The sequence below is a fragment of the Fusarium proliferatum genome, assembly GCF_900067095.1.
Source record: "Fusarium proliferatum ET1 genome assembly, contig: FPRO_scaffold011, whole genome shotgun sequence".
In the NCBI taxonomy this organism is placed as follows: Eukaryota; Fungi; Ascomycota; class Sordariomycetes; order Hypocreales; family Nectriaceae; genus Fusarium; species Fusarium proliferatum.
The window spans coordinates 68,471-92,347 of NW_022194800.1; the positions used below are offsets into that span (position 1 = coordinate 68,471).

The 23,877-nt window shown below is 50.4% G+C and overlaps 9 protein-coding genes across 9 annotated transcripts; 3 read left to right on the forward strand and 6 right to left on the reverse strand.

Moving 5' to 3' along the window:
- Positions 1 to 2,205: 2,205 nt before the first annotated feature.
- On the forward strand, positions 2,206 to 2,578 carry FPRO_08203 (uncharacterized protein; the record flags this gene model as incomplete). The annotated part of the gene is made up of 2 exons (XM_031221845.1): positions 2,206 to 2,306; positions 2,368 to 2,578. 2 exons carry the CDS (start codon positions 2,206 to 2,208, stop codon positions 2,576 to 2,578), a joined length of 312 nt encoding a protein of 103 aa, XP_031087363.1.
- A 1,376-nt stretch (positions 2,579 to 3,954) lies between these two features.
- On the reverse strand, positions 3,955 to 4,827 carry FPRO_08204 (uncharacterized protein; the record flags this gene model as incomplete). Its single annotated transcript, XM_031221846.1, has 2 exons — positions 3,955 to 4,630; positions 4,718 to 4,827. The coding sequence occupies 2 exons, from the start codon at positions 4,825 to 4,827 to the stop codon at positions 3,955 to 3,957; spliced, it is 786 nt and encodes a 261-aa protein (XP_031087364.1).
- A 724-nt stretch (positions 4,828 to 5,551) lies between these two features.
- FPRO_08205 (uncharacterized protein) lies at positions 5,552 to 6,750 on the reverse strand (the record flags this gene model as incomplete). Its single annotated transcript, XM_031221847.1, has 2 exons — positions 5,552 to 6,551; positions 6,638 to 6,750. 2 exons carry the CDS (start codon positions 6,748 to 6,750, stop codon positions 5,552 to 5,554), a joined length of 1,113 nt encoding a protein of 370 aa, XP_031087365.1.
- A 625-nt stretch (positions 6,751 to 7,375) lies between these two features.
- On the reverse strand, positions 7,376 to 9,053 carry FPRO_08206 (putative sphingolipid long chain base kinase; the record flags this gene model as incomplete). Its single annotated transcript, XM_031221849.1, has 4 exons — positions 7,376 to 7,744; positions 7,795 to 8,801; positions 8,866 to 8,916; positions 8,972 to 9,053. The coding sequence occupies 4 exons, from the start codon at positions 9,051 to 9,053 to the stop codon at positions 7,376 to 7,378; spliced, it is 1,509 nt and encodes a 502-aa protein (XP_031087366.1).
- Positions 9,054 to 10,130: 1,077 nt separating this feature from the next.
- On the reverse strand, positions 10,131 to 12,706 carry FPRO_08207 (uncharacterized protein; the record flags this gene model as incomplete). The annotated part of the gene is made up of 3 exons (XM_031221850.1): positions 10,131 to 10,573; positions 10,640 to 11,752; positions 11,803 to 12,706. The coding sequence occupies 3 exons, from the start codon at positions 12,704 to 12,706 to the stop codon at positions 10,131 to 10,133; spliced, it is 2,460 nt and encodes an 819-aa protein (XP_031087367.1).
- Positions 12,707 to 13,567: 861 nt separating this feature from the next.
- On the reverse strand, positions 13,568 to 14,230 carry FPRO_08208 (uncharacterized protein; the record flags this gene model as incomplete). The annotated part of the gene is made up of 2 exons (XM_031221851.1): positions 13,568 to 14,091; positions 14,164 to 14,230. The coding sequence occupies 2 exons, from the start codon at positions 14,228 to 14,230 to the stop codon at positions 13,568 to 13,570; spliced, it is 591 nt and encodes a 196-aa protein (XP_031087368.1).
- Positions 14,231 to 16,063: 1,833 nt separating this feature from the next.
- FPRO_08209 (uncharacterized protein) lies at positions 16,064 to 18,415 on the forward strand (the record flags this gene model as incomplete). Its single annotated transcript, XM_031221852.1, has 1 exon — positions 16,064 to 18,415. One exon carries the CDS (start codon positions 16,064 to 16,066, stop codon positions 18,413 to 18,415), a length of 2,352 nt encoding a protein of 783 aa, XP_031087369.1.
- A 1,231-nt stretch (positions 18,416 to 19,646) lies between these two features.
- On the forward strand, positions 19,647 to 20,988 carry FPRO_08210 (putative KES1-involved in ergosterol biosynthesis; the record flags this gene model as incomplete). The annotated part of the gene is made up of 2 exons (XM_031221853.1): positions 19,647 to 19,709; positions 19,810 to 20,988. The coding sequence occupies 2 exons, from the start codon at positions 19,647 to 19,649 to the stop codon at positions 20,986 to 20,988; spliced, it is 1,242 nt and encodes a 413-aa protein (XP_031087370.1).
- Positions 20,989 to 21,608: 620 nt separating this feature from the next.
- FPRO_08211 (putative FBA1-fructose-bisphosphate aldolase) lies at positions 21,609 to 22,856 on the reverse strand (the record flags this gene model as incomplete). Its single annotated transcript, XM_031221854.1, has 4 exons — positions 21,609 to 21,698; positions 21,755 to 22,528; positions 22,581 to 22,691; positions 22,749 to 22,856. 4 exons carry the CDS (start codon positions 22,854 to 22,856, stop codon positions 21,609 to 21,611), a joined length of 1,083 nt encoding a protein of 360 aa, XP_031087371.1.
- Between the last annotated feature and the right edge of the window lie 1,021 nt (positions 22,857 to 23,877).

Genomic DNA, 23,877 nt, shown 5'->3' on the forward strand with positions numbered 1-23,877 from the left:
GGTTGCAGTGTGTGCTTGCCAGGTTATCACAAGGTGGTCAGAAAGGGTCCATGTCTCGGTATATCCAGAAGCTTCATGATCTAATTGTGGCAATGGAAATATGGCGCCTGAAAGATGAAGCTGTTGCCGACAAGAACTGAGGCATGAACTTGCGTGGAGCCGGTAATTGTCTGGGCCGTGTATGGAGCCTGGACCCTTGAATTCTCCATAACGAACGTTAGGGTGCAGAGCCGAATGAGGCTGAAAGTGTTGCAAGGAAGGGGGCATTCAATGCAAATGAATGAATGGATGCGGATACGGCGCAAAAGAGGAGTATTTGTTCTGTTACATTTTGCTGCAAGGAGCTTTTGTTACCTGACCTGTCTGATTCTCTGCTATAACGGACTGATGAGCGGTCAGTTTGTGAATGCCTGAGCAGCAAGACGAGGATCTAGAGGGGTCCGATTCGTATGATTGGCGGATCCTAGTATTGCATTATATCCAAGGAAGGAATTAGTCAAGTGCTGTATCGCGTGAAATGGAAGACGCGGGGAAACGCTACTTTACTCAAAGGGGTTTTATGCGCAGGCGCCATGTTCTAACGTTAGACAGCTTCTGCAGCAGCAGTCCAAGAGACGCGTCTTCAGCTACGTGTTCCTATATCCGTCCGTAACACGAGACACAATCTGATGCCAAGGTGAACAAGAGATGCCGTACAGAGTGGAGATGCGGGGAAAGCGGAAAGTGGCCGAAAGGGTGCAACACAGAAACGCATACTGAGAAAAAGAAAGTAGAAGAAACGCATGTCTCGCCGTGTCTGGTGGTGTGAGAATGAAAGCAGTATTGGAGACGGGGCGAGGTTCATCGAGTTGAGATGTGCAACAGATGCAGATGCAAGATGCACGAGACGCTGGAGGTGGTGCCACTAAAATCGGGGAGAGGGTCAACTGCAACTCAGCAATAGGTCCAGCCAAAGGAGAAAACAGGAGATTTCACACAAGAGCCGGCATTATCATCAGGGGACAATCAATGGATGATGGATCTCAATATTGGAAAAATGACCAGGCCACTCAACCCCCAAGAAAGGCCATGGTGAGGTCATGGTGGTGAGACTAGAGGGTATGCCCCCACTGTTGGCCGTGGATAGGTGCCGTTGTTTGGTGGGAGCCTTACCTTGGTCGAATGTTTTTCAGTGGAATTAAAAGATTGGATCTGGGGCAGATGCCAGAAAATGGCAGTGACAGTGACGACGAAAATGTGAGACCCGACTCCAGCCGATAATGGCTTCATTGCGAAGTTGTCGTGGATGCTTTCCATATTCTAGCAATCCTATGCGTTTGCCTGCTCATTCTCAGTAGGCCTCAATCTTGTCGGTCAAGGAATCAACAACACATCAATTCTCTTTACAGAGGCACAAGCCAGTGAAATAGAACCAGGCCAAAAAAATCCCCAACCAATATAATCCTTCCCGACCCCGCCATAATTCAAGCTCATCCCGCATCGTGCCACACGCTAACACTAAACGCCCACTCCCGCTCCATCCACAGCTTTCCCCACTTCACCATCAGAGCGTGTGTGCGTGCTAGTTAGTACCTTTACGCTTTTGGGCATTTTCTACAGTGGGATCATCCCCTAAGGTCCCCCTTCTGTAGAGGCAAGTTTAGTCGGGCTTCCAGGCACCTGATCGCTGTTCGGCTTCTGTGCCGCTCCTCTCCATCTCTGCCACTCTGCTCTGGGGCGGCGCACTCACACCCCCGCCCCACTGCCTCCACTGCCCTGTCTGTGTCTGAACTTCAAGGCTCGATTCTCTCTGGCTATCGCCCATCGCCGGCATCCCCAGGGCGTCTTGTCGTTCGATCATGACCCCAGTTCGTCAAGGGACATACACATTGTCCAAGTCCGGGGTTCTAGTTAGCCGGAGATGCACTACAATTGACGTAGCAACACATAGAATACCTACCTAGGTACCTAGACTAAGGCAGCTGGCACATTTCTCACTTGAAACAATTATCAGGAGAGACAACTTATAATAACTCTCCTCCGCTCTATTCTCCCCCCAACGGTTTTCCCGTTTCCTCCTCCCATCATTAGACTAGTTCAAGCACGGATTACTACTACCGAGTTACATCCAACTTACCTTGCTTTACCTGCCAACCCTTGCCGAGTCCTAAACAGAGACAAACCTTCACACAACCAACCTTCTTCTCCTCCTCTTCCTCCTTCACAATGATGTGTGTTCCTCGACAATCCTTTTCCACTGCCGCCCGTATCCATCCCAACATTGTTCCTCACCTTCGTCCCCAGAAGAGAATGTCCTTTGGAAAGCTGTAAGTGTCATATACTACTTAGTGTCACACGACACCACTGGATGCTGACCATCAATTACAGGGTCAAGCCCGTCGCGGCTGTTGTGGCTATTGGGTACGGAGCAAAGCTATCACTCGAGATGGCCCAAAGGCGACGCATCGCTCAGATGGAAGCCATGGAGCGCGAGAATGCAGCATACCGAGAGCGAAATGAGGCTCTCATGAATATGTACGGCGATCGATCAAGTCTCGACGAACTCGAAAAGGCCGTTCAATATTACGAGAAACGATAAATGAATCCATCCAAGGAAGAAACAAAGAAAAACAGGAAAATCAAAACACCAAAGTCGGGCTTTACTACAAACAACACACTTCTCTCATTTTATTTGCTTGAAGCGACGACGGCGATACCTCCCCCAGAGATATGTCGGAGTTTACTGGTTCGGCTTTCACGACCACCTAAAGCCTTGGAATACTGCATTGGACCGGCGTTTAAAGGAATACCATCTTGCTGCTTGGGATTATTGTTCGAAAGGAAAATTCACCAGGTTGGCTTTCATCAGGATCCAACATTTATCTCACGACCTAGCGACAGATTTGCTGTATGAAAGACTACACTGCACTGCAATACATTACTTGGGTATAGAAATATCCCATTTTACAGGTCACAACCATTCTCTCATTCACACACCTTGTCTTATTGTTCTTCCTCTATCACCTGTTTTGTGTTGTTCGCCCAGTCCCACATGCTCATGCCTTGAATTTTCACATTCAACTCGACCCAAAACGTCATGAGCCTCGCTGGATCACAGGCCGAGGTTTCCCGGCGGCTAATGAGCCCCGACTCAACACCCCCGAAGGCCCCACTCCCGACGACTTAGCCGGTCCCTGGCCCGAAGAACCCCTATCAGCTCAGAGGAACACTTCCGAGGACTTGTCTCTGACGTTGCCCATGCGCGGTGATTGATGTCCATTACGTCCTCGTTTGTCCCGGTGGTCATCTTCCGCGATTTCATGCGACGATGATACGATAAGACTTTTTCGTCTGGGCAAGGTTGTCCAATTTTAAGCCGAGAAATACCTCAGTTCAATGAATGAGAGAATTGGCTTATTGCCGTGGAGGTGGTTGGATAAATCTGAGAGGAGAGAGTGTCAGGGATGGGTTCAAAGACTTTGGGAATGAACAAACAATAGTCAAGCAATAAACAACATGTAAACTGAAAATCAAGCAGACAGCAAACTACCTAGTCAAAATATGAGGTTTGAGTTTAAAAATAAATAAGGCACGCCAATCATATCCCTTACCGGCTCGCCAATCTACCTGTTTATGCGAGGTCCCGATGTTGTTCAGTCATAAGATATACCTCGACCAACTCACACCCCGAACCACTGAATATGAAGCTCTGCAGTGGCAACTAGAGCAATGCTAATTGAACTCTTTCGCGGGATATGTCATCATGTCACGTTCTTGAACAGTCTCATTTCACTTGCTCACTAGCGACCGGTCACGCTGCATCTGCATGCACTCTTCACAATGGTTCCAAATATCATCACCCATGGCATCATCATATCATCATTGGGGTATTCTCCGTCCAGAGTATTTCTCGAATAGCCATAACTTTCTTTCTGAAGAAGCTCATCCTCTTCTCTCGTTGTGAAGGTTGTCTTTCTAGGCAATGCCCGGACCAGCCCACTCCTTGCGTTTGAGTTTACGGCCGGCCTGAAGCTCTTGGAGCTTGGTCGCGAAGCCGCGAGAAACATGGCCAATGAACTTGGGACGATCACGAAGGTCCTCCATGGTCTCAATCCAAGCTTTGTAGCTGACCCCCTCGCAGAAGTAGGTGATCATCCGGTCGCCAATCTCAACCTGGGTGCCGTGCTGCATGTCAAGAGCCTCGTAGCCGTCGGCAAAGTCGCGCATGAGTAGTTTCTGCGTTCCTTGGTCGGCCTCGGTACGGTAGAGGGCGCGGTGCCCATTGCCGATGGCGACGTCAATGCAGCGGGCAATAAATTCACCCATACTGGGGCTGATGAAGCGGTCGCAAAGCTTATAGACTTCGACATAGTCTCGCATAGGAGTCTTGATAGGTGCTGCCTCGGGATTCTGGGCAGGACGGGGATGCGCATGTGGGACAATAGAGGAGTGACTGTAGGCGACCCCAATGTAGAGACCTAGGTATCGCGGCTCGATGTCCTCGTCATTGAATTCAACGCCTCCCTTCTTGGCCTCGGCAAAGCGACCGTTGAGGCAGCTTTCGAAGTACTCCGAGTTCTTGGTCAGGACGTTCTTGGCGACTTGGAAAATTTCGCCTTTCACCTTGAGCTCGACTAGTTGCTCATCATTCCTGTGCATGCATATAGGTCAGCGACTCTTGTTCCCCAGCGCAGGATTTGAATCGCCTCTGAGCTTGAGGCGAAAGAGAAGCGCATACTTAAGAAGCCAGGAGGTGCGAAAGTCCGTGAGAATGCCAGCAGACTGCTCATCGGCAGGGTCCTCCTTCGGACCAACACGGGTACGGGGTTTCTTTCGCGGAGGTGCCATGGCGATATCAGAAGGAGTTGTTTTGCTTAATTGGGGTGCGTGAGGATCAAAAGGGAATCCAGTCGAGTGCGCTTTCACTTTGCAAGTGATGCAGAGAAGGCGAAGAGAGCAGAATCTTGTCGTGAAGCAAGGTGTAGTTTGATGTTGCTAGCCATCGCTCGCAGCGATGCTCAAGTTAACTAGAATTGAAATAATGTAAGTATTCATCAAAAGCATCTGCATTCATTTCCAAAATACCTTGGTCGCCAAGTGAGTTCGCGATGATGAGTTGTGGTTGCTAGGTCAGGTTGGTGGAAGAAAACAAACACAGCCTACAGGCCTCAGGTCGGCACTGCTCGTTTATTAGTAGGTAAGGAGGTACCGTCTATGAAATTTGCCAATTCTCAGCCCATCAGGACCTCCACCGCGTCACCTTCATCAGAATGTGCCTAGTAGGAGAGCAGAGAACAATACCTGCCAGATGTTCGCTAGAGGTATATATGAGGCCATGATAATACCTTAGGTAATCTGCTGGTTGAGATCCATTATTCAGTCAGACGCACTCAAGAAACGGCAGTAGAGGCCGAAGCTCCAATAGAAGAGTGATATTGTGAAAGAGAATCGCTGTACATTAGAACTGAAGCAACGGCAAGAGTTAGGTATAAGTGGGTTCCTCAAACCAGACACTGCTCGCACCTGCCGCCAGCAGTCGAGCAAAATGCCAACGCTGCCTGGGATAAGACTTTCACTTGGCTCTCACTTTCCGAATCGTGACCTTCTCTTCATCGCCAAGTTCCCATCCAACCTTGTCCTTCTCTTTCAGCTCATTCCACTTGCGACCAGTAGCAAACTCCAAGAAGGGCAGATCCACGTTGAAGTACGACCTTGAAAAGCATTTCAGGGTGTGAAGTCTCAAATCGTCGTCGGCCCACTCCATCAGCTTTAAGCAGTGTCGGCTGACTTGCTTCTTCGAGAACTGCCATGAGACATAGTCGTCGTGTGCCAGCGCCTTGAGTATCCGGTCCAGTTTCTTGTTCCTGATGTTGAAGTCTTGTCTGATGAAATATGCCTCGGTCAGGTCCCTACGCCGACATGCGGCATCCAACATGAAGTAACCGGCGATTTCCTCGATCTCACTATGAACCATAGGTGTCCATATAGCCATGTATCGGAGAAGGTGTAGAATCGCCGGGTGATAAGATTCAGGATGCTTAGCGAGAATGGACAGGCGGATAGAGAAAATGTATGCTTGGATCGAGAAGAGATCGGCTCTTTTTGTAGCCACCAAACCTTCTCGAAGCTTTCTCAATGCCATGAGGACATCCTGCAGAGATTTAGTATTGCCAGGGTCCTCAATAGCTGCCAACATAGAAGTTGATGGTCCACTAGACGGGATGATAGCACGGAGGGCTTTCAGAGTGCCACTCAGGGCAGACGGTGCAGGCGATGCGGCAGCATTAGCGGAATCTGATTCGGGAGCTTGAGAAAAGCTACCAGCATTTGTAGCTGAAGTTTCTGGAGCCGGTGTCGAAGACGACACTGCTGCAGAAGTTGCCGTGGAAGACGGTCTGTATCCAGGCGGAGGTCTGGTGTATGATGTTGCAGGGGTTGGGTCAACTGCTCGTATATCGAGAGCTTCGAAACTCCGTATAATTGAGTCCTTATCGCCGGCTTCTGTGCAGAAAGCAAGGAAACGTGAAATTATCTGATTATAATACCACTCCTGTGTCTTGGGGTTGAGTAAGCTGCCTCTCGTCAGCTCGTCTCTTGTCTTATGGGAAGTGATCAATCTCCCGTGTTTATTAGATAACATTCACCGTCTATTACGTACCTGTCATCACCTTTAGAAGGAAGACCAATACTTTGTAGCGGATCCTGCTCGACAGGTTTCAATCTCCCCCAGGGGCCTGATGGCATCCTGTTACCTCGACCTCGACGGGCCATATCGGGCACAAATGAGCTGCCCTCGGTGTCGGAAAGGAACTTTGACTGAAAATCCAATGCCTTAAGCCTCCAGTTAACAGAACTGAGAGCCTTGTTGGCAGCGCGGAGCACAGAGTCTTATCGACTACAAAAGGGATGGTTGAAGTCAGTTGCTATGAAGACATGAGGTTGACAGTGGGGTAGCCTTCAAGGACCCCGCGATCCACTGTTGGTTCCTGCGTCAGTCTCAGCTTATCACCACCTCATGGTGAGGGTGGAAGGCTAAAAGACTTGATTGTGATTTGAATAATCTGGGACTGTTGTTATTCAAGTGATTGCCGTAGGTAGGGGCGAGGCTATCTAAGTGATAACCTAGAAAGGCCAATATATTTTCTCTCCTCTGTTGCACAGTACCAATCTTGTACCGAAAAGGATAATAGGTAACTACTACAGAGCGGTGGGCCCAAACAATTCTCTAATCAGAACTAAATCACTGAATTAAAAAGTGCTACTTCTAAAAGTCTTGCCATGTGCGCATCCTTTTACGTGGGTATCATTATCGCCAGAAAGCCTTTATTCCCATCTGCTCCCCTAGCCACCACCATTCCAACACGTCATACATCCCATGTCATGTCATGTTCTCTTCTCATCCATGGATGCGGTCGGCTAGTGTCACCTTGTCCCAGTTCTTGGGTCCCGCGGCCTCATACTTGCCAGACTTGGAGATTACTCGCCCAAGGCCCTGGTGGATCTCGGCCTGGAAAGGTCCGAATGGGCACTTCTCACCATCAATGCTGATATAGCCATCCTCTTGATCCCGGGGAATGATGCGGTAAGCTGAGATCTTCTTGTAGGTGACATGAGGGTTGTCAAACAGTTTCTCGGCTTCAACATCAAGAAGGACCTTGATAGCTGTGAAAAAAGGCAGGTCACCGTCGATAGTGACGAGGTCCATCAAACCATCCGAGATGAGAGAGGCAGCGAAGAAGGGAGCATCGGGTGACATATAAGCCATCTATGACAGTCAGTATTATTCCAAATGCAAGGGCTGCTTTGATTACTCACGTTACCGGCGTAGAATGTGCCAACCTTGTCATAGGGGATCAGCTCCCATCCTTCGGGGAGATCATCTTGGATCGTGCCATACTTCAATGGCGGCAAACCTGCATCTTCAGCCACAGGGTCTGCATCAAGCTTCTTGGCTAGATGATTCAGGCTCGTGGAGCTCGCGTGATGTTTGTAATGAGCCTTGACATCGCTTTTGTCTTCAATCTCCACCTTGACAGCCAGATCAAAGGGATAACACTTCTTCTTAAACATGCGCTGAACGACACCGACCTCGAAACGCGCACTGCCCATCCATCGCATATGTTCTGTGCCAAGATCACACTCGGCTATGAGGCCGAGCGTCTGGGAGAGGAACGAAATGATGCGGTTGTGACCACTAGTGACTGACACCAAGTCCATCGGGGTCACGACACCCTTGATGATGGCAAGGGCAGCGAAAGAAGGTCGATGAGATCCGTACAAGTTGCAAGAGAATGCGTTTCCCGAGCCACAAGGGATATGGCTGACAGGCATCGTAGAAAGCGCTCTGGCAGCATCAGGTCGCTTAGCAAGGCCGTTGAAAATCTCGTGTGGCGTTCCATCACCAGAACATGCCATGATAGTATCGTATCTGGACAGGTCGGCGTTTTGCGCCAGTTCAACGGCTTCTCCACCGTGCTTCAATATCACGGGGTCAATCTGCATCTTTGCCGCCTGGAAGAGCGGCTTCACCTCAGTCTCCCACTGCTTGATAGCACCACCGGGACCGGAGTTCGGGTTGATCAGCACGTAGGCGCGTTTCTGAGACTGCGCATCACCGTAGGCGCGTGTCATGAGGGTCTTGACGAAGATCTCGGCTGGTGTACCGCTGGTCGACTCGTCGTCCTTGGCAAGCGTGAAGACCCATTTCTTAGGTTTGATCAATGTCTTCGAAGCGTGATGAGCATAGTCGATTATGATCTGGTCTTTGGAGAGCTCAGCCCAAAGGACGTTGTAGAAGGGTATGCTATGATTGGGAACGGATTCTGTAGAGAAGCATGATCAGTAAGTGTTTACATGTTGTCTCGTATCACAGTTTTGAATGCTTACTGCCAGAGAAAGGAGCACAGGAGGAGCGAGTTGACTTGTTTGCAGCAGGGTCTGTTAAAGATCAGTCGAGGGCTTGGCGTCATTGTCTTCTCTAAAAGATCCGCACCGTTGAGCTCCAGTTCGTCAATTCCGATGGTCAACTTCCTCTTGTCCTCCAAGAGGAGCAACATTCCAATGCCTTCGTCCATTTTTCGATCAATATCCGTGTTTATTGAAGCTGATGTCAGCCAGCGAGCTTATCGATTGTGTTTTATATCGAACAACTTAAAACGCTAAGGGGCAAAGTGCAAGGGTTAGTTCGATCGTCGCGATTATGATAAATTGATCGCGTACAGAAGCAACAGATTTGAGAAAGAAAATCGAGAAAATGAAGGACTGGGGCAGCTCGCTCTGGCGACATAAAAAGGGAAGACAAAAGTCCAAAGCCTCTGATAACGAGCATGTGTTTTGGAATGTTTCCGCAAGGAGTTGCTTCTTAGGATCAATCGGATTACGCGGATGCCCGTTGAGCCTAGGCTGTTGATCTGCGGGGGGTCGCATCCGAGATTACAGACCTAAAGCCCCTGTAAATGCTTGCATTCGCGATGGGCTGGCTGGGCTGGTCAGGCCCCTAAAGAAGTCAATTGCGCGGGCACCTGCTGGCAGCTGACAGTCAGAACCAATAGTGAGTGCCAACCTACAGTGCCTGAGTCCCTGACGTGCTGCCGGGAGTGTAAGACTCGGAGGGGCTAGGTATTGTAACTGCCAGGCTGTGCCGCGGTAAGACAACCAGAGATAGTAACCAACTCCACACTAGCTGTAGTATTCGGTGGCCGCGGAGCCACGAGATATCTTGAAGACGTCGATTTGACTTCGACACAAGGAATGATTGCCCTTTACGGGCTTACCTCAGATTTGTCATCACGTCTGATGTAACTAAGATCTCAGTTCCCCAGAGACTAACGGCTTCTTCTTGTTTAGCCAATGTACTCGACCAATGAGGCTGATAGCGGCATGCTTGTTCTACACGATGGATCGATGCTTTAACTTTTCCCCATGTTCCCAAAACTCCATTTCCCCCGCCATCTTCGGAGTCATTCCTTGCGCCAGACTTTCCTTCCTTCTCCTTCCTTAACCCTTTTCTAACCTGAACTGGAACACCTCGGAATCGCAGCCTCGGTTACATACATCTATACGGCCAATGTCATTCAGCATCATCATCTCATGTGCTGAACCCCCACAAACTTTTTTAAGTATCAGCAAGTCAGAAAGTATGCAACGCCCCTTTATGCAAGTCTTGTCACATCAGGGAACTTCTCCTGGGCCGCCTTCTTGTATGCTTCCACCTGAGAACTCCTCCAGCCCTTGAGCACCTCAAGAGCCTCGATGGCGTCCTCATAGGTTACATCAGGGATATCCAAGATGCCAGAGACGGCCTCCTCACTCTTGGCCTTATCTTGGCCCAGTACTCTCTGTGCCTTGATGGCGGAGAGAACGTGTCTAGGGCTACCCTTGTTGGCAGCAAGGAATTCGTCGTTGAACTTAAGGAGATCCGTGGAAGGATCCACTGCCTTAAACTCAGTCTTCAGCACCTCTAGAACCTTAAGCTCAATGTCGGTCGCAGTCTTCAATAGTTGAGCGAACGCTACAGTATGTTCATGCACCCTGGGTGACTTGGGGTCAAGTGCTAGGGCAGCTGTGAGACAGCGTAGGGCGAGAATGTACTTCTCTGTAAGAGGAACCGGATCAGTAAATAAATAGTTAAAAACTTGGCAACCCATGGCATTAAACTTACTGCGGCGCATATAGACCTCGAAGCCAGCGAATTGGGCGTTGATGTTCTTGGGGCTGAATTGTAGTAAGGGGTTAACGAACTTCATGGCATCCCCGAGAGGGTCGGTGGTTTCGGCGAGTTTCAGTCCGAATGGATCGTCGTCCTGCTTCTTGACTTCCCCATCCTTATCCTTGCCCTTGTTAGGGTCTTGCTTGGCTTGTAACTCGGCAGCCTCTTTTTCGAGGCGCTGCTGCTCCTTTCTAGCCTTCTTGGCGGCCTTCTTCTTGGCCAGAGCATCCTCAGCGTCCTCTCCATCGGCGCCGTTGACACCATTTGCGGAAGGCTTATCGGCCAATTTGAGGTAAACTTCAATCGCATCCAGAGCAGCTCTTGAGAAAAAGGGATGATCACGGACATGGTCTTCCCATCGCATCATATCGATGTAGGCTCGGATCTGGCCCTTGCGAAGAGAGAAGCTGTGGAAATCGAACTGGTCCTCCTGCCACACCTCAAAGATGTTAAAGATTTGCTGGAATCGCTTGAGAGCAAGGGCAATATTGCCTTGGCGAGCATATGCCTCGCCGTCTTCTGTCAAGAACCAGACACTCTGCATATCCAAAAGATCCGCCAAGGGACCGCCAACAGTTTCTGCACGAGTGAAAAGGCCGACTGTCTTGAGAGCCTTATCGTTTTCGTTGTTGCGAAGCTGGTACTTGGCTGCCTTTGTGTTGATGTATCTATCCTTAAGATCGAGCTTCCTGGCTCGATCCATTGCCTTGGAGGCTTCTTGTATGTTTCCGCCATGCTTGATGATTCGTGCCTTAGTCATGGCAAAATCAACGCTCTTGGGGTCCTTCTCAATTGCCTTCTCGGCGTACTCCATGGCTTTTGTCAAGTCGCGGCTGAGATGGTAGTTGTAGTGCTGTGCGAGGTAGTACAGTGCTGCCGCTTCTCCTTTATCCTTACTTTCCGAATCAGCACCCTGCGAGTTCAAATAGTTCTCGGCCAGTTCACGGAGGGTGTCCTTTTTGAATGAGTCGGAGTAAAGATGCTTCAGATTAGCAAAGGTTGATGGCACTCCCTTGTTAAGCATCAACGTCAAATAGGCCTCAGCAGCCTGCTTGAAGTCGTCGCCTATTGACGAGTTAGTACTGGTGGCTGGCTAGTGTCTTGGTCGGATTTACCTGACAAAAAGTCCAGCGGCAACCGGCGCGCAGCGTCGCAACGGGGGGACTTCTCCGCATACTCGTCATAAATAGCCTTACGAGCCTTGGAATCGTCCTCTGATACCTCCATGACCTCCAAGAACTTCTGGTAGTATGCAGGGTGCTCCGAGTTGCGGTCAAGGAGAGCCCGGTAGGCCTTGGCAGCTTCCTCCTTCTTGTCCAACTTGTGAAGATACTCGGCGCGAGCCTCCATAACTGCCAATCGATCGAGATTTTGCTTGGCAGCCGTATTGAGATGCTCAAGCGCACGCTCGTAGTCTCCTTGCTCCGCAATTAGAGAGTTCTTGTACATAATTGCTTCTGAGTGCTCATTGTCGAATTTCGAGGGCTTCGCCTTCAGAGTTTCCTCATATGTATTCATGACCTTCTCGGCCTCAGCAGGGTTTCCTGAAAGGTGGTGAGCAATGGCGAGCGCAGTCCAGCTTTGGCGCATTTGAGGTCGGGCCTGGAGCATGGCGGTTCGACTTTGAATGTATCCTTGATAGTCGCGGCATTGAATTTGCAGAATAGCCAGATCGCGCTGAATTTGTGCTGACTCAGGCTCTAGTCGCAGAGCAAACTTGTACGCCTTAATGGCCTCCTCGAAATTCTTGTTTGCCCGGTGCAGTAGGCCATACACGTGCCAGCAGATGTGCGACTTCATATCCATGGTCAAGGCTTCCTTTCCCAATGCAAAGGCTTCTTCTGTCTTTCCCTGGGAGTTCAAAATCAAGGCCTTCATCGCAGTGGTGTCTCCATGTTTCGGATGCTTCTTGAGAATAAGCTCGGCCGACTTGAGACCACGCTTGTATTGCTTGTCCTCATAGTATCGAATAACGGAGCGGAAGAGCGAGGCCTCCTTGGAGGCAAGAGGTTGCGGCATCGTGATTATAGGGGGCAATTTTTGTCTTCGGAGCGTAAAGAAACCCGTAAAGAAGAACGTAAAGAAGTCGTGAGCTAGTTAATTGCGGCCGTCGTCCGTTGTCGGCGAGGATTACAAGCTCCCAAGAGGATCGAATGAGGGGTGCGTGGGAGGAAAAGGTACAGAGAAGCTTTGACGATACAAAAACCTCGTCAGGAGATGATGACAGGAGGGCAAAGAAGGGTAAAGAGGCGGCTTCCCTGACCGGCGGTTGTGGAGAGATGTCGTGTAGAGCTCAAGGTGCTGTACCATACGACTTAGGGTCAAAATGATGTGGACAGGAATTGCTACGGTAGACCGGCAATTTCTCGGAGGTCGCCTGTGGGTTGCTGAGTTATGAGGAGTTGGTGGTTTTGGAGGGGCAGTTTAGGATCCATGACAGCATGGAAGCCTCATGAGTGTTGGCAAAGAATATAATGTTGAATAAATAGGTTGTTTCATGAGAACAGCGCAATACCACATACAGAGTGTACATTCATTGAGAAATAAGCATCAAAGTGGCAGATCTTTCTTGGCATCTAAGTAAACTTCTGGCACACAGGGCATGCACGCTACACCAAAGCTTAAGACGTCTATACTAAATGATGAAAGGATTCAGGGAAGTCAGCATACAATCAGAATGGCTCTATGAAGGGTTTATGATGAAGATATCTAGGTAAGCTAGCACAAGATTATTAGAGGGGCTCTTTGAGGATCATGTATTACTTTTATACAAGAGGCGTTAATTCGTACAGCAAGTCTCTATCCTATAGTCCTTCTCTTACAGGTTTCGTACTCCAATGGTCGTTAGAGGATCTAAGTGGTGTTTCGTGATATCATAAATTATACATTCCCTTCCAAGTTTCGGGCCTTCCTCCATTTTCTGATTGTGTCCTCCCAGTTTTCAAAAGGATCGCCCCCGCATCGTTGCTGTACGACCTCCCACGTCCTATGTCGTACGATACCCTCTACGCCTCTCTCTTGTCTTACAAGCGAAGCCAGGCGCTCAGTACGTGCTTCACGTGGGAAGAATCTACCGGAATACGGATCTAATCGTTCATCGACTGTTCTATCGCGGTCTTGTTCTTTCTCTAGTTCCCTGATAGTTCGGTCCGGGTCATCAGGGTCCGGGCTTGCAGCTACAAGAGCGCAGTAATTCAGCACTTCAGTCCGGGTCTCCCATGAAGGAAACAGCACTCTCTCCTTGAAATCTAAGCATGGCTGAGGATCAATCTGTTTTGAGGTTGGTCTTGGGACGCGTTGCGATGTGGACGAGGGATCAAATCCGGATCGAGACGGCGTCACAAGTGCATTGAGATTCTGTGTGATTGAATCATCGATGGAAGATCTTGAAAGTCGAAGAAAGTCTGAAAATAAAAGAAAAGAGTAAAACAGTCAGTCGGGTATTCGAACAGCCGGTACTTTTGACTCGAACATACCTCGCAAAGTGCCATACGAGAAACAGAATTGTGGAGTTAGCTGATGCTGTGTAGATGGTTGAGTCATGTTATTCTTCGGCCGCGAGGAGCTCTGTTTCTGAGCGTCCGGCGAACCCTTCCAGAGTATCCCGGCCAGAATGGGCAGATGTTAAAGTTCAGCTGATTAGAAATTCGAAATAGTTGCTAGCGTAGTAAGCCAGGGAAGTGGCTCGCAACGAATCTGAAACAGGGTCGAGTAGAGTCAAGTCGCGTTAGTCGTAAGAAAAATATTGTGAGTGATGGTTGGTTCTATCTCGACTTCAGTGACGCAACTAGAGAGTTAGCCAGAGCTATCTAAGGTCCGGCTGCTTGTATCCGGAAAGTCCGGATAAACTCTGGCTCCGCTGGCCACTGGATCCTTGCAGAGATCCCCAGCTTGATCCTGGTAGTCCCGATCCATCACTGCACGACAGAAGCCCCCAGGATATCAAGAGAAAGTTTAGGAGAGATTAGACTTTGAATGCGAGACATTCTAATTCAAGCTAGTTACAACTATGGTTGCTCGTAGTCTCGAGCAGTATCTGAAGTTCTTTCTCTGAATCCGCAACTGTTACACTTATCCTTCACTTCTTGTGTGGGTTCTACTGGAAACAAGCTGACTGGCTTTTGCCCCATCTCATGGGGCTGAAACAAGCTGAGTGAGGGCAATTTATTACTGAACTCTTGATGCACGTCCCGGGTCAAGGCGAGGAGCCAGGAACCCGGGTGACGCCAAGGTGGACATTTTCAGGGCGAGGCACAGATTTTCGCTCTACAAATCCAGGGTCTGCATCTTCTGAATCAGCCTACGACAAACTAATCGGCATTGCTCTTTTCGCCCGCTGAAGCAAGTTGCCACCGCCGAATGGAGCCGCGCTACGCTTGTAAATGGGTGGATGGTTATCGCATAGCTCACCGGGCAGACGGGTGTCCGAAGATCCAATGTTGGCGATGGATTGCGCGGGCAGACGAGGCGCCATTTAAGCATTGACATTCTAATCCCTTCTACGCCTCACCGTTTGGGCGTTGCGTGCAATCCTCCGACGGGGCAGTCCCTGAGCAGGGCTGACTGAACATGATAATCAAGACTGCACTGGATCTCAGGTCCTCAACAGACTCGGTCACATTTCTTCAGCCAGGGATCTGTCTAGCGGCTTTACTTCCCCATAAGGCTAAAAAGGCTGCGAGACTCCGTAACTGCCAGATTGGATAAAAGACGCAAAGAGAGCGACTCACGAACCTGCAGATGCAGACGCCACCGTTGAGACCCCATCTGCCGGCTCAAGCACCAACGCACCCTATTTGTCGCCGTCCTGGGTATTGATCAACTAATTCCCAGGCAGTTGGGTGGCTTGTCCGTTCCGCTAGATCCAACGCCCAGGACAGGACAGGACCAACTGCCACGCGCCTAACGCTAGGAATCACCTCCATGGAAGGATGTTGGCTTAATTACAGGCTACAGTAGGGCACGGCTTGCTTCCGGGCTAGAAGCCGACTCGCTCTGTTTCTTCGGAACCTCTTTAGCCTCTTGTGACTGTGCTCCGTGGATTGCATGGTCTCAATATGTGACGACGGTGTGCAGCAAATAGAGCCCGGGCCGTCGTCACTCTCCTGCGCTGAGTCGATTTGAGTTGAGGCTTCAACTCTTCCTTTTGCTTTGCTTTGCTGCGCAGCGCACGAATTTCAGCACGGCCAAGGCGAAAGAAAGCACGGGCTTGGTCCGCTCTCTGCAGGAACCGCAAGCTTACGGAAGTATTTGCAGCTGTCAAATCGTACATTACCCCCCGAGTTTCCTGCTCGAGTCTGATCTCGTTTGGCGGCTTGTACTACTTTGGCATTTCTGAGTCGACCAACTGCCACCAAATTTTGTTCTTCTCCAAGGATGGATCAACTTCAGAGTCGGGTCGAGAAGGCAGACCTGCAGGATTTGATTGACATATGCGAGCAACTTTCTGAGGAGTGTAGGGGTATCTCTAATTGTCTCAATACCAGCCCAGTTACGTTGGCTTCGCTCGCCAAGGAGTGTCGCGCGATCACAAATGCGCTTGACAGGTTACACGAACTCAGCCGGTCGATTGAAGGTGGCACAGAAAGTGTTCGGGCATCAAACAACGAATTCGTCTATTCCGTTTCCAAGGATGTGCATGAGCTGAGGGCAGCACTTAAACGCATAAAGGGTCCAGATAGGGACAGCGGCATTCACCTCAGCGAACCGCAGCTTATCATCGTCTGGAACGAAGCAGCATTGAAAGGGTACCTTGCGCGGCTGCGCACTCACCAAGCGTCTCTCCATACCCTCCTCAATGCTGCGACACGGCAAGTAACCTTCTTTTCTAAGTGCACTGGTTCAAGGCTAACTCTTAGTAGTGCCGGTTATAACTTCGGGGGAAATGACAACAGGAGGCGTGTGATTGAGCCAGATATTGGAGTAGATGAGGCACTACGGAGCCTTGCTCGAAAGTTCACAGCGCCAAACCAACAATCTGTCGTGTTACCTAGAGTCAGCGACTCTGCCGAGATTCAAGTCCTACTTGATACCCTTGTACCACCACCAGGAGTCAATTACGTGCGAACCAAGGATGCCGCAAATGAACTGCACAACGCCATTGAACGGAGCGATGAGACGGCTGTCTTTCACATCCTTCTCGAACGCGCAGACCCCAACATAATGTTGGCTGGTTCAATGCTCTCCCCGCTGCATCGTGCTTTCGACAAAGGCCATATGTTAATCGCTGCTTTTCTCATTGTCGCTGGCGCAGATGTTGACGAGCCAACTACTGATGGTCATACAGCATTGATGAGAGGGATCAGGTGTGGATTTTCGGAACAATTTGCGACTCTTGTGATTCACATGAAAGCCCGCGTCAATGCGATCGATAACGATGGGTGCTCAGCCCTACACCTCTCGGCTGCTTCAGATGTCGTCGACGATGAAACGCTCCCAGTTCTCATCGATGCAGGCGCCGATGTCAACCTTGTCGATTATAATGGCCAGACACCACTTCTCGTGGCAATTCAGCATAGCCGCTGGTCCGCGGCAACAAAGCTCGTACAAGCTGGTGCAGATCTAGAGGTGCGGTTACCAGATGGGAAGACAGCACTCCACATGGCTATCGCAATGCGCAACCAAGAGTTCTCCCAGGTGTTGATATCTCGAGGAGCAAACGTTGATCGCGTACTCCGCGAGCATACTCCCCTCACAATGGCCATCAACTCTCGTTGCACAGCTATCACCGCTGTTCTTCTAGATAGCGGTGCAGACCCAAACCTGCCTAGCCGCAACGGAAACACACCTTTACTGGCAGCAGCATCCACAGGACATGACGAAACTGTGCGATATCTCATCGCGCATGGAGCCGATCCAGCAGCCACTCAAGGACACTCTGGATATTCAGCGATGCACATGGCGGCCCACAAGGACAAACCTCACATCCTGCAGCTGTTGTTTGATGCAGGCGCACCCGTTGATATATTGGATAAGACAGGCGAAACTCCTCTCCTCGTGGCAGCCAAGCTTGGCAATGCGCAAAGCATCTTTCGCTTGATCAGACTCGGTGCTGATGTGGAGCGAGTTGGGCCGGACGGGATGAGCATTCTTTCTCACGCAGTCAAGATGGGCGATGTTGACCTTGTCACGGCACTCCTAGAGCTGGGGGCGGGTATGCAGGTGTCATCCATGTTCCCTTCGAAGGGTAGTAAAGAATATCTGGTACCTGAGCCACAGACAACACCGATTCACGTTGCCGCTCAGCACGCACGAGACGAGATCATACTGCGGCTTGTGTCCTATGGCGCCTCCCTCGAGAGCACCATCTTCCCTGGTCGGACACCTCTCTCCGTTGCTGCATCTCACGGGCACATCTCGACAGTCAGGTTGCTTCTTCGACTCGGTGCAAATACGCACGCTTTAACAACACATGGTGATACGATTCTTTTCCAGGCATCGGCAAACCAAGCAACCCTCAAGCTCTTGCTACTGCAGGGAATTGACGTGAACCATCAGAACGATCGGGGCGCTACAGCCCTTCACTACGCGGCTCTTCGCGGGCACATCGGGGGTGTGAGGATGTTGCTTGAGAAGGGTGCTCGACAGTACCACGCAAACGCGGTGTGGGATGCCTGGGAGGACAGAGACGGGACTGGAGGTTATCGACAGGGCACACCAGCTGGCATGGCCATGCAAAGAGGTCTGGACAAGGTCGCGGAGTTAATTGAGGGATGGAAGTATAATTGACTTTGGTGTAATACTCGGCGATAAGGTTATGATTTAATGGATGGAGTAATGGCTGGACGGCGGAACTGTATCCCCTGTATATGATATGGGTTTGGGTTTGGGCTCGATGAGATACCACAAAAGAATTGTTATAATTTGGCGAGATAGTATTCATGTTTAGTGTTTGTTTGTAACATGCATTATTTATGACTACTTGCATCAGCCGTGAACAACAGCCGTGAACGGAGTGTAAGTCATGTATCGTCGAATGCTGTGCACGTTGGTATAAACCCATACATAGTCCTCTATATCCGGATCCACGTGCTGCGCTGTGCAATAGCTAAGCTTTTCAGCCCTAGCAATGTCCCATGCCCATTACCAAAAGCGAGAGGCAGCTGAGTGACAGTTACGGATACGAAAAGTCATGAAATGCGAAATTACTTACTGCAACGACGGCAAACTACCGCGCCGTTCGATCAAAAAAATGACGTGATGGCGAGATTAATTAACTACCTAGCCCGGTAATTAATTGATAAATTGCCATCAGCCGTGAGCAGGACCTCTCGGCCTAACCACTAACAACCTATTGGTGCATACGAATACGGGGCGTCATGACGGCGTTCAAGTGTTGACGTAATAGGCACGAGTGATGATGGGCGAGGCAGTGCTCAACGGAAGAGTTGATGATGGACGCCTCTCAATTCTACTACTGGCAAGGTTATGATGAGTTGTGCTGTCTATAGGTCTCGTGATCTGTAGCCAAGAAAGCAATAGAAGCTCAACGTTTGGCCAAAGTAAACTCTTCTTCATCATATTCTTTCTTGTCTTGTATCTGATCTGCCCATTACCCCTTTCAGTTTTGAAACCTAGTCCCACTTCACTTCTACAAGACGGCTATCTCAATCAGATTCACCGTTACAAGATATCGCCAAGCTTGGAGCCCTTATTATATCCAACACTTGAATTGCGCTGCCTCCGTCATCGATAATAAATAGCAGGCCCCAATCAAGCCCTTCATCTGCAGTGTATCACCCAGCCCAGGCCGGCCCCGCGTGCTCCATCTTGTCTGGCTCGTCCTGAGCTTTTAGCTGTCCCCCCCCTGCTTCTACAACCCCGCAATCCGCAATCGGCCCCTCGTCAACTGCTACGCTACTGCTACTGTACACGAGACCGCCTTCAAAATCTCCTGTCCCGTCGCAAGCCCTCCCTTTTCACTCCTCGAATTTTCTACACACGGCGCAAATATACAATCATGTCCTCTTCTGCAGCCCCAGCCGCTCAGGCCAACAGCGGCAGCTGGTCCGCCTTCCTCAAGGTAGATATAGATGTCTAACTCCATGCTTTTGCATGCTTGGAGCGATTCGTATTTGGGTGATGACAGTAGCTGACCTCGTCTTTGCGACGTGCTCTAATAGTCCATCGCTTCCTTCAATGGCGATCTATCTTCTCTCACCGCGCCTCCCTTCATCCTGTCCTCTCAGTCTCTCACCGAATTCTCTGCGTACTGGGCCACGCACCCTCCCGTCCTGACCGCCCCAGCTGTCGAGTCTGATCCCGCCAAGCGAACTATGCTCGTCCTCAAGTGGTTCCTCTCGACTCTGAAACACCAGTACGCCAGCCGAAGTGAGCAGTTTGGAAACGAAAAGAAGCCTCTGAACCCTTTCTTGGGTGAGCTTTTCCTCGGTACCTGGTCCGACGAAGCTGGCGAGACCACCCTTGTCTCAGAGCAAGTCAGCCACCATCCTCCTGCTACCGCCTACTGCATCCGCAACGACAAGACTGGTATCGAGCTTGAGGGTTATAATGCTCAGAAGGCCACTTTCAAGAGCACCATCATTGTCAAGCAGATCGGCCACGCTGTCCTACGAGTTCCTCTTCCATCTGGAGAGACCGAATCGTACCTCATTACCCTCCCTGGTCTCCATATCGAGGGTCTGATCTTTGGTGCTCCTTTTGTCGAGCTTGATGGTTCAAGCCACATCACTAGTTCCAGTGGCTTCACTGCCAAGATTGACTACAGCGGCAAGGGGTGGCTCTCAGGAAAGAAGAACACCATCGTCGCCAGCGTCTATCCTACGGGCAAGGAGAAGGATGTTCTTTACAATGTCACTGGCCAGTGGAACAAGGCCCTCGAGATCTACTCAGGACCTGCCAAATCTAACTCCAAGTCGACTCTTGTGAGCACCTACGACGCCGTCAACACTGCTCAGACTGAGCTCAAGGTTGCCCCCATCGATCAACAACACCCTCTCGAGTCCCGACGCGCCTGGTCTCGCGTTGCTGATGCTATCCAGAAGGGTGACATGGACACCACAGGTGCTGAGAAGGGTAAGATTGAGAATGCCCAGCGTAACATGCGCACCAAGGAGAAGTCTGAGGGGCGAACCTGGGACCGTCAGTACTTCACCGCTGTGGAGGGTCGAGACTCTGTCCTCGAGCAACTCGGCATGCTCGTCGGTGTACCTACTGATGGAGAGGCTGATAAGACTGGTGGTCTCTGGCGATTCGACAAGACCAAGGCTGATGCTCGCGCTGCCCAGCAGCTCTCGGAGGATGCTATAGCCCAGTTGGAGAAGGAGCTTCTTGGTCGATAGGCACGCCAAACAAGATACCAAAGCAAGATGAGAAATAGGAACGGGAAATGGTGGTTGTGCAGTGCATAACACACAAATCACCAAGATCATGCGTATAAAGGTGCAAAGTTAAACCAAAAGAGACGGGCATGGACATGGGTTAGAATACACGGCGCTCAGTAAATGTTCTCTGGTACAAGAGGCATTCCGCGACGAACCACGGGAGACTCAAACGGTTGGTTTGTATAATAATTAACAGGCTATATATGTTCTACGATTAATGACATGATTTTTTCATGTTTTCTAAGCTGGTATCTAGTCACCCGCATCCAGAAGTCGCATTGTTGCAAGACCCTATATCACTTTATCGGCCTAAAGTCGTTTCTACCTTGAAATTACATATTTCCATTGTACAGAACACTCAGTCTGTTTGTACGTCGTCAATTTTTATTTTTATTTTTCTTCATTAATTTTACTACTTTCGTCGCCTCGTAACGCCCCCGCAACTAAACACTGCTATGTTGTGTCGGAACCAAGGTGAGGGCATTTTCTAGATCCCTCTTTTTCTTTTCCAAACGATACTCATGAATTGTGCCGCAGTTGGGATATCATTAGAACCAGTTATCGTCTCTTATCGATATTTATAGCTGGTTGGCAGTGTTGAAGTCCTGGAGAGCCTCGGCAACACGCTTGGACATGGTCTTCTCACCCTCACGGACCCAGACACGGGGCTAGACATAGCGTTAGTACATTATAATACATATACAGCAATGCGGTGAGAACTTACGTCGAAGTACTTCTTGTTGGGCTTGTCCTCGCCATCGGGGTTGCCGACGGTGGTGTTGACGTACTCGCGCTTGTTGACCATGTAGTCTCGGATACCGGAGCAGTAAGCGAACTGCATATCAGTGTCGACGTTAACCTTGACAACGCCGAAGCCAATGGCGTCAAGGTACTCCTTCTTGGAGGAGCCGGAGCCACCGTGGAAGACGAAGAAGACGGGCTTGTCGTTGTCGGACTTGAGGGCCTCCTTGACGTGAGCCTGGTGCTTGCCGAGAAGCTCGGGGTGGAGCTTGACGTTGCCGGGCTTGTAAACACCGTGGACGTTACCGAAGCCAGCGGCGATAGAGAAATAGGGGGAGATGGGGGAGAGAGTGTTGTAGATGTTGAGGATATCCTCGGGCTGGGTGTAGAGAGAGTTGTTGTCAACATCCTCGTTGTTGACACCATCCTCCTCACCACCGGTGATACCAATCTCCATCTCGAGCCACTGCTTCATGGGGGCAGCGCGCTTGAGGTACTTGGCGGTGGTCTCAATGTTCCACTCGACGGGCTCCTCAGAGAGGTCGATCATGTGAGAGGAGAAGAGGGGCTCGCCCTTCTCCTTGAAGTAAGCCTCGTCGGCATCGAGCATGCCATCGAGCCAAGGGAGGAGCTTCTTGGCGCAGTGGTCGGTGTGAAGGACGACGGGGATGCCGTAGGTGGGAGCGAGCGAGCGGACGTAGTGGGCAGCGGCGATAGAGCCAGCAATGGAAGCGGCCTGGTCGGTGTTGCTCACACCCTGGAGTGCGTCAGTATATTGACGCGAATGAGAAATTTGTTGGGGAACATACCTTGCCAGCGAAGTAGGCGGCACCACCCTGAGAGAACTGGAGGATGACGGGAGCCTTGTTGTCGCGGGCGGCCTCGAGGGCAGCAACGACGGTGGAGGAGGAGGTGACGTTCTATGATGTTTATGTTAGTTGCACGGTTTGCGTTGTTTTTTAACGGTTGAGACATACAATGGCGGGAATGGCGAACTTGTGCTCGCGAGCGTACTCGAAGAGTCGGAGGACATCGTCACCGACGATGACACCAGTCTTGCGGCTAAGGACTTCTTGGACACCCATTGTTGCTGTTTGTGAAGCTTAGGTTGGATAGGAGATTTAGGTTGAGATGAAAAAATGTAGAAGAAAAAAAGTCTATTGAGCAAGAAAGTCTGTCAGTTATGAATGAAGAGGAGCAGAGCAATGACGAAGGAGGGGGGTATAGCGGGGTTTTCAATCCCACTCTGTTTGATCGTTATCGATAAATAAAGCCAACAAAAAAAAACAGTACACGGCAAGGGGTAGAGTGGCAGTTACGGCGTTTTGGAGGGGCAGGGAGGGGCAATTCTGACGCTCTTGCCGAGAGATGCTCTGTGCGGGCCAGAATGAGTTCATCAGATTGAGGCCATGAGCTGTTTACAACATCCAACAGCTGTGTCGGTGAGGCATAAAGAGAGGCCATGATAAGACCGCGGATCTTTTTCTCATCTCGCCAGGAAGGCTCGTCTAATGCATCTTGCAGCATGCTGCTCCTCGATTGGCGAGAACGGAGATACGTCGCGAATCGTCTGATACTGACGGGCCGTGAATTGAGTTCCGTGAGGCTTTAGAACTGTGGAATGGGCTGAGACTGCTGGACAATTCACCGCGCCATCCAGTGAGACGATTGAGATTGTCGCCTCATCAGGAAACGCTCAATCTTGTTCACCGCACACCTCAACCCATTTCAGGCTCTCGAGTCTCAGGTTCCCTACGGCTGCTCCGATTCCCGGTGGCTCTCCGGTGGCTCCGCGGCCGATATGTTTTCTCTGGCCTTCTCTCGGCCTCTGCGCTACTGTCTCTTCCTCTCACGACTCTTGACTCTATCATGTTGTCCACCTCGTCTCCGCTATAGGACAGCCCGGTTCACACATCCTCGTCAGACCAAGACTTTGTCCAGAAAATCGCTCCCCCAGCAAGCTCACTCGAGGTAGCTAGCGGGAGCTCTCTGACGTTGTTGAGCGTCTGCTCGGTGGTAAAGTGGGGGCGCCGACACAGCGGTGCCGTTGGAGAGCAAATACAGTGGATGGGATTGGGCTCAGTAGGTGACAGTGGAGAGTAATGC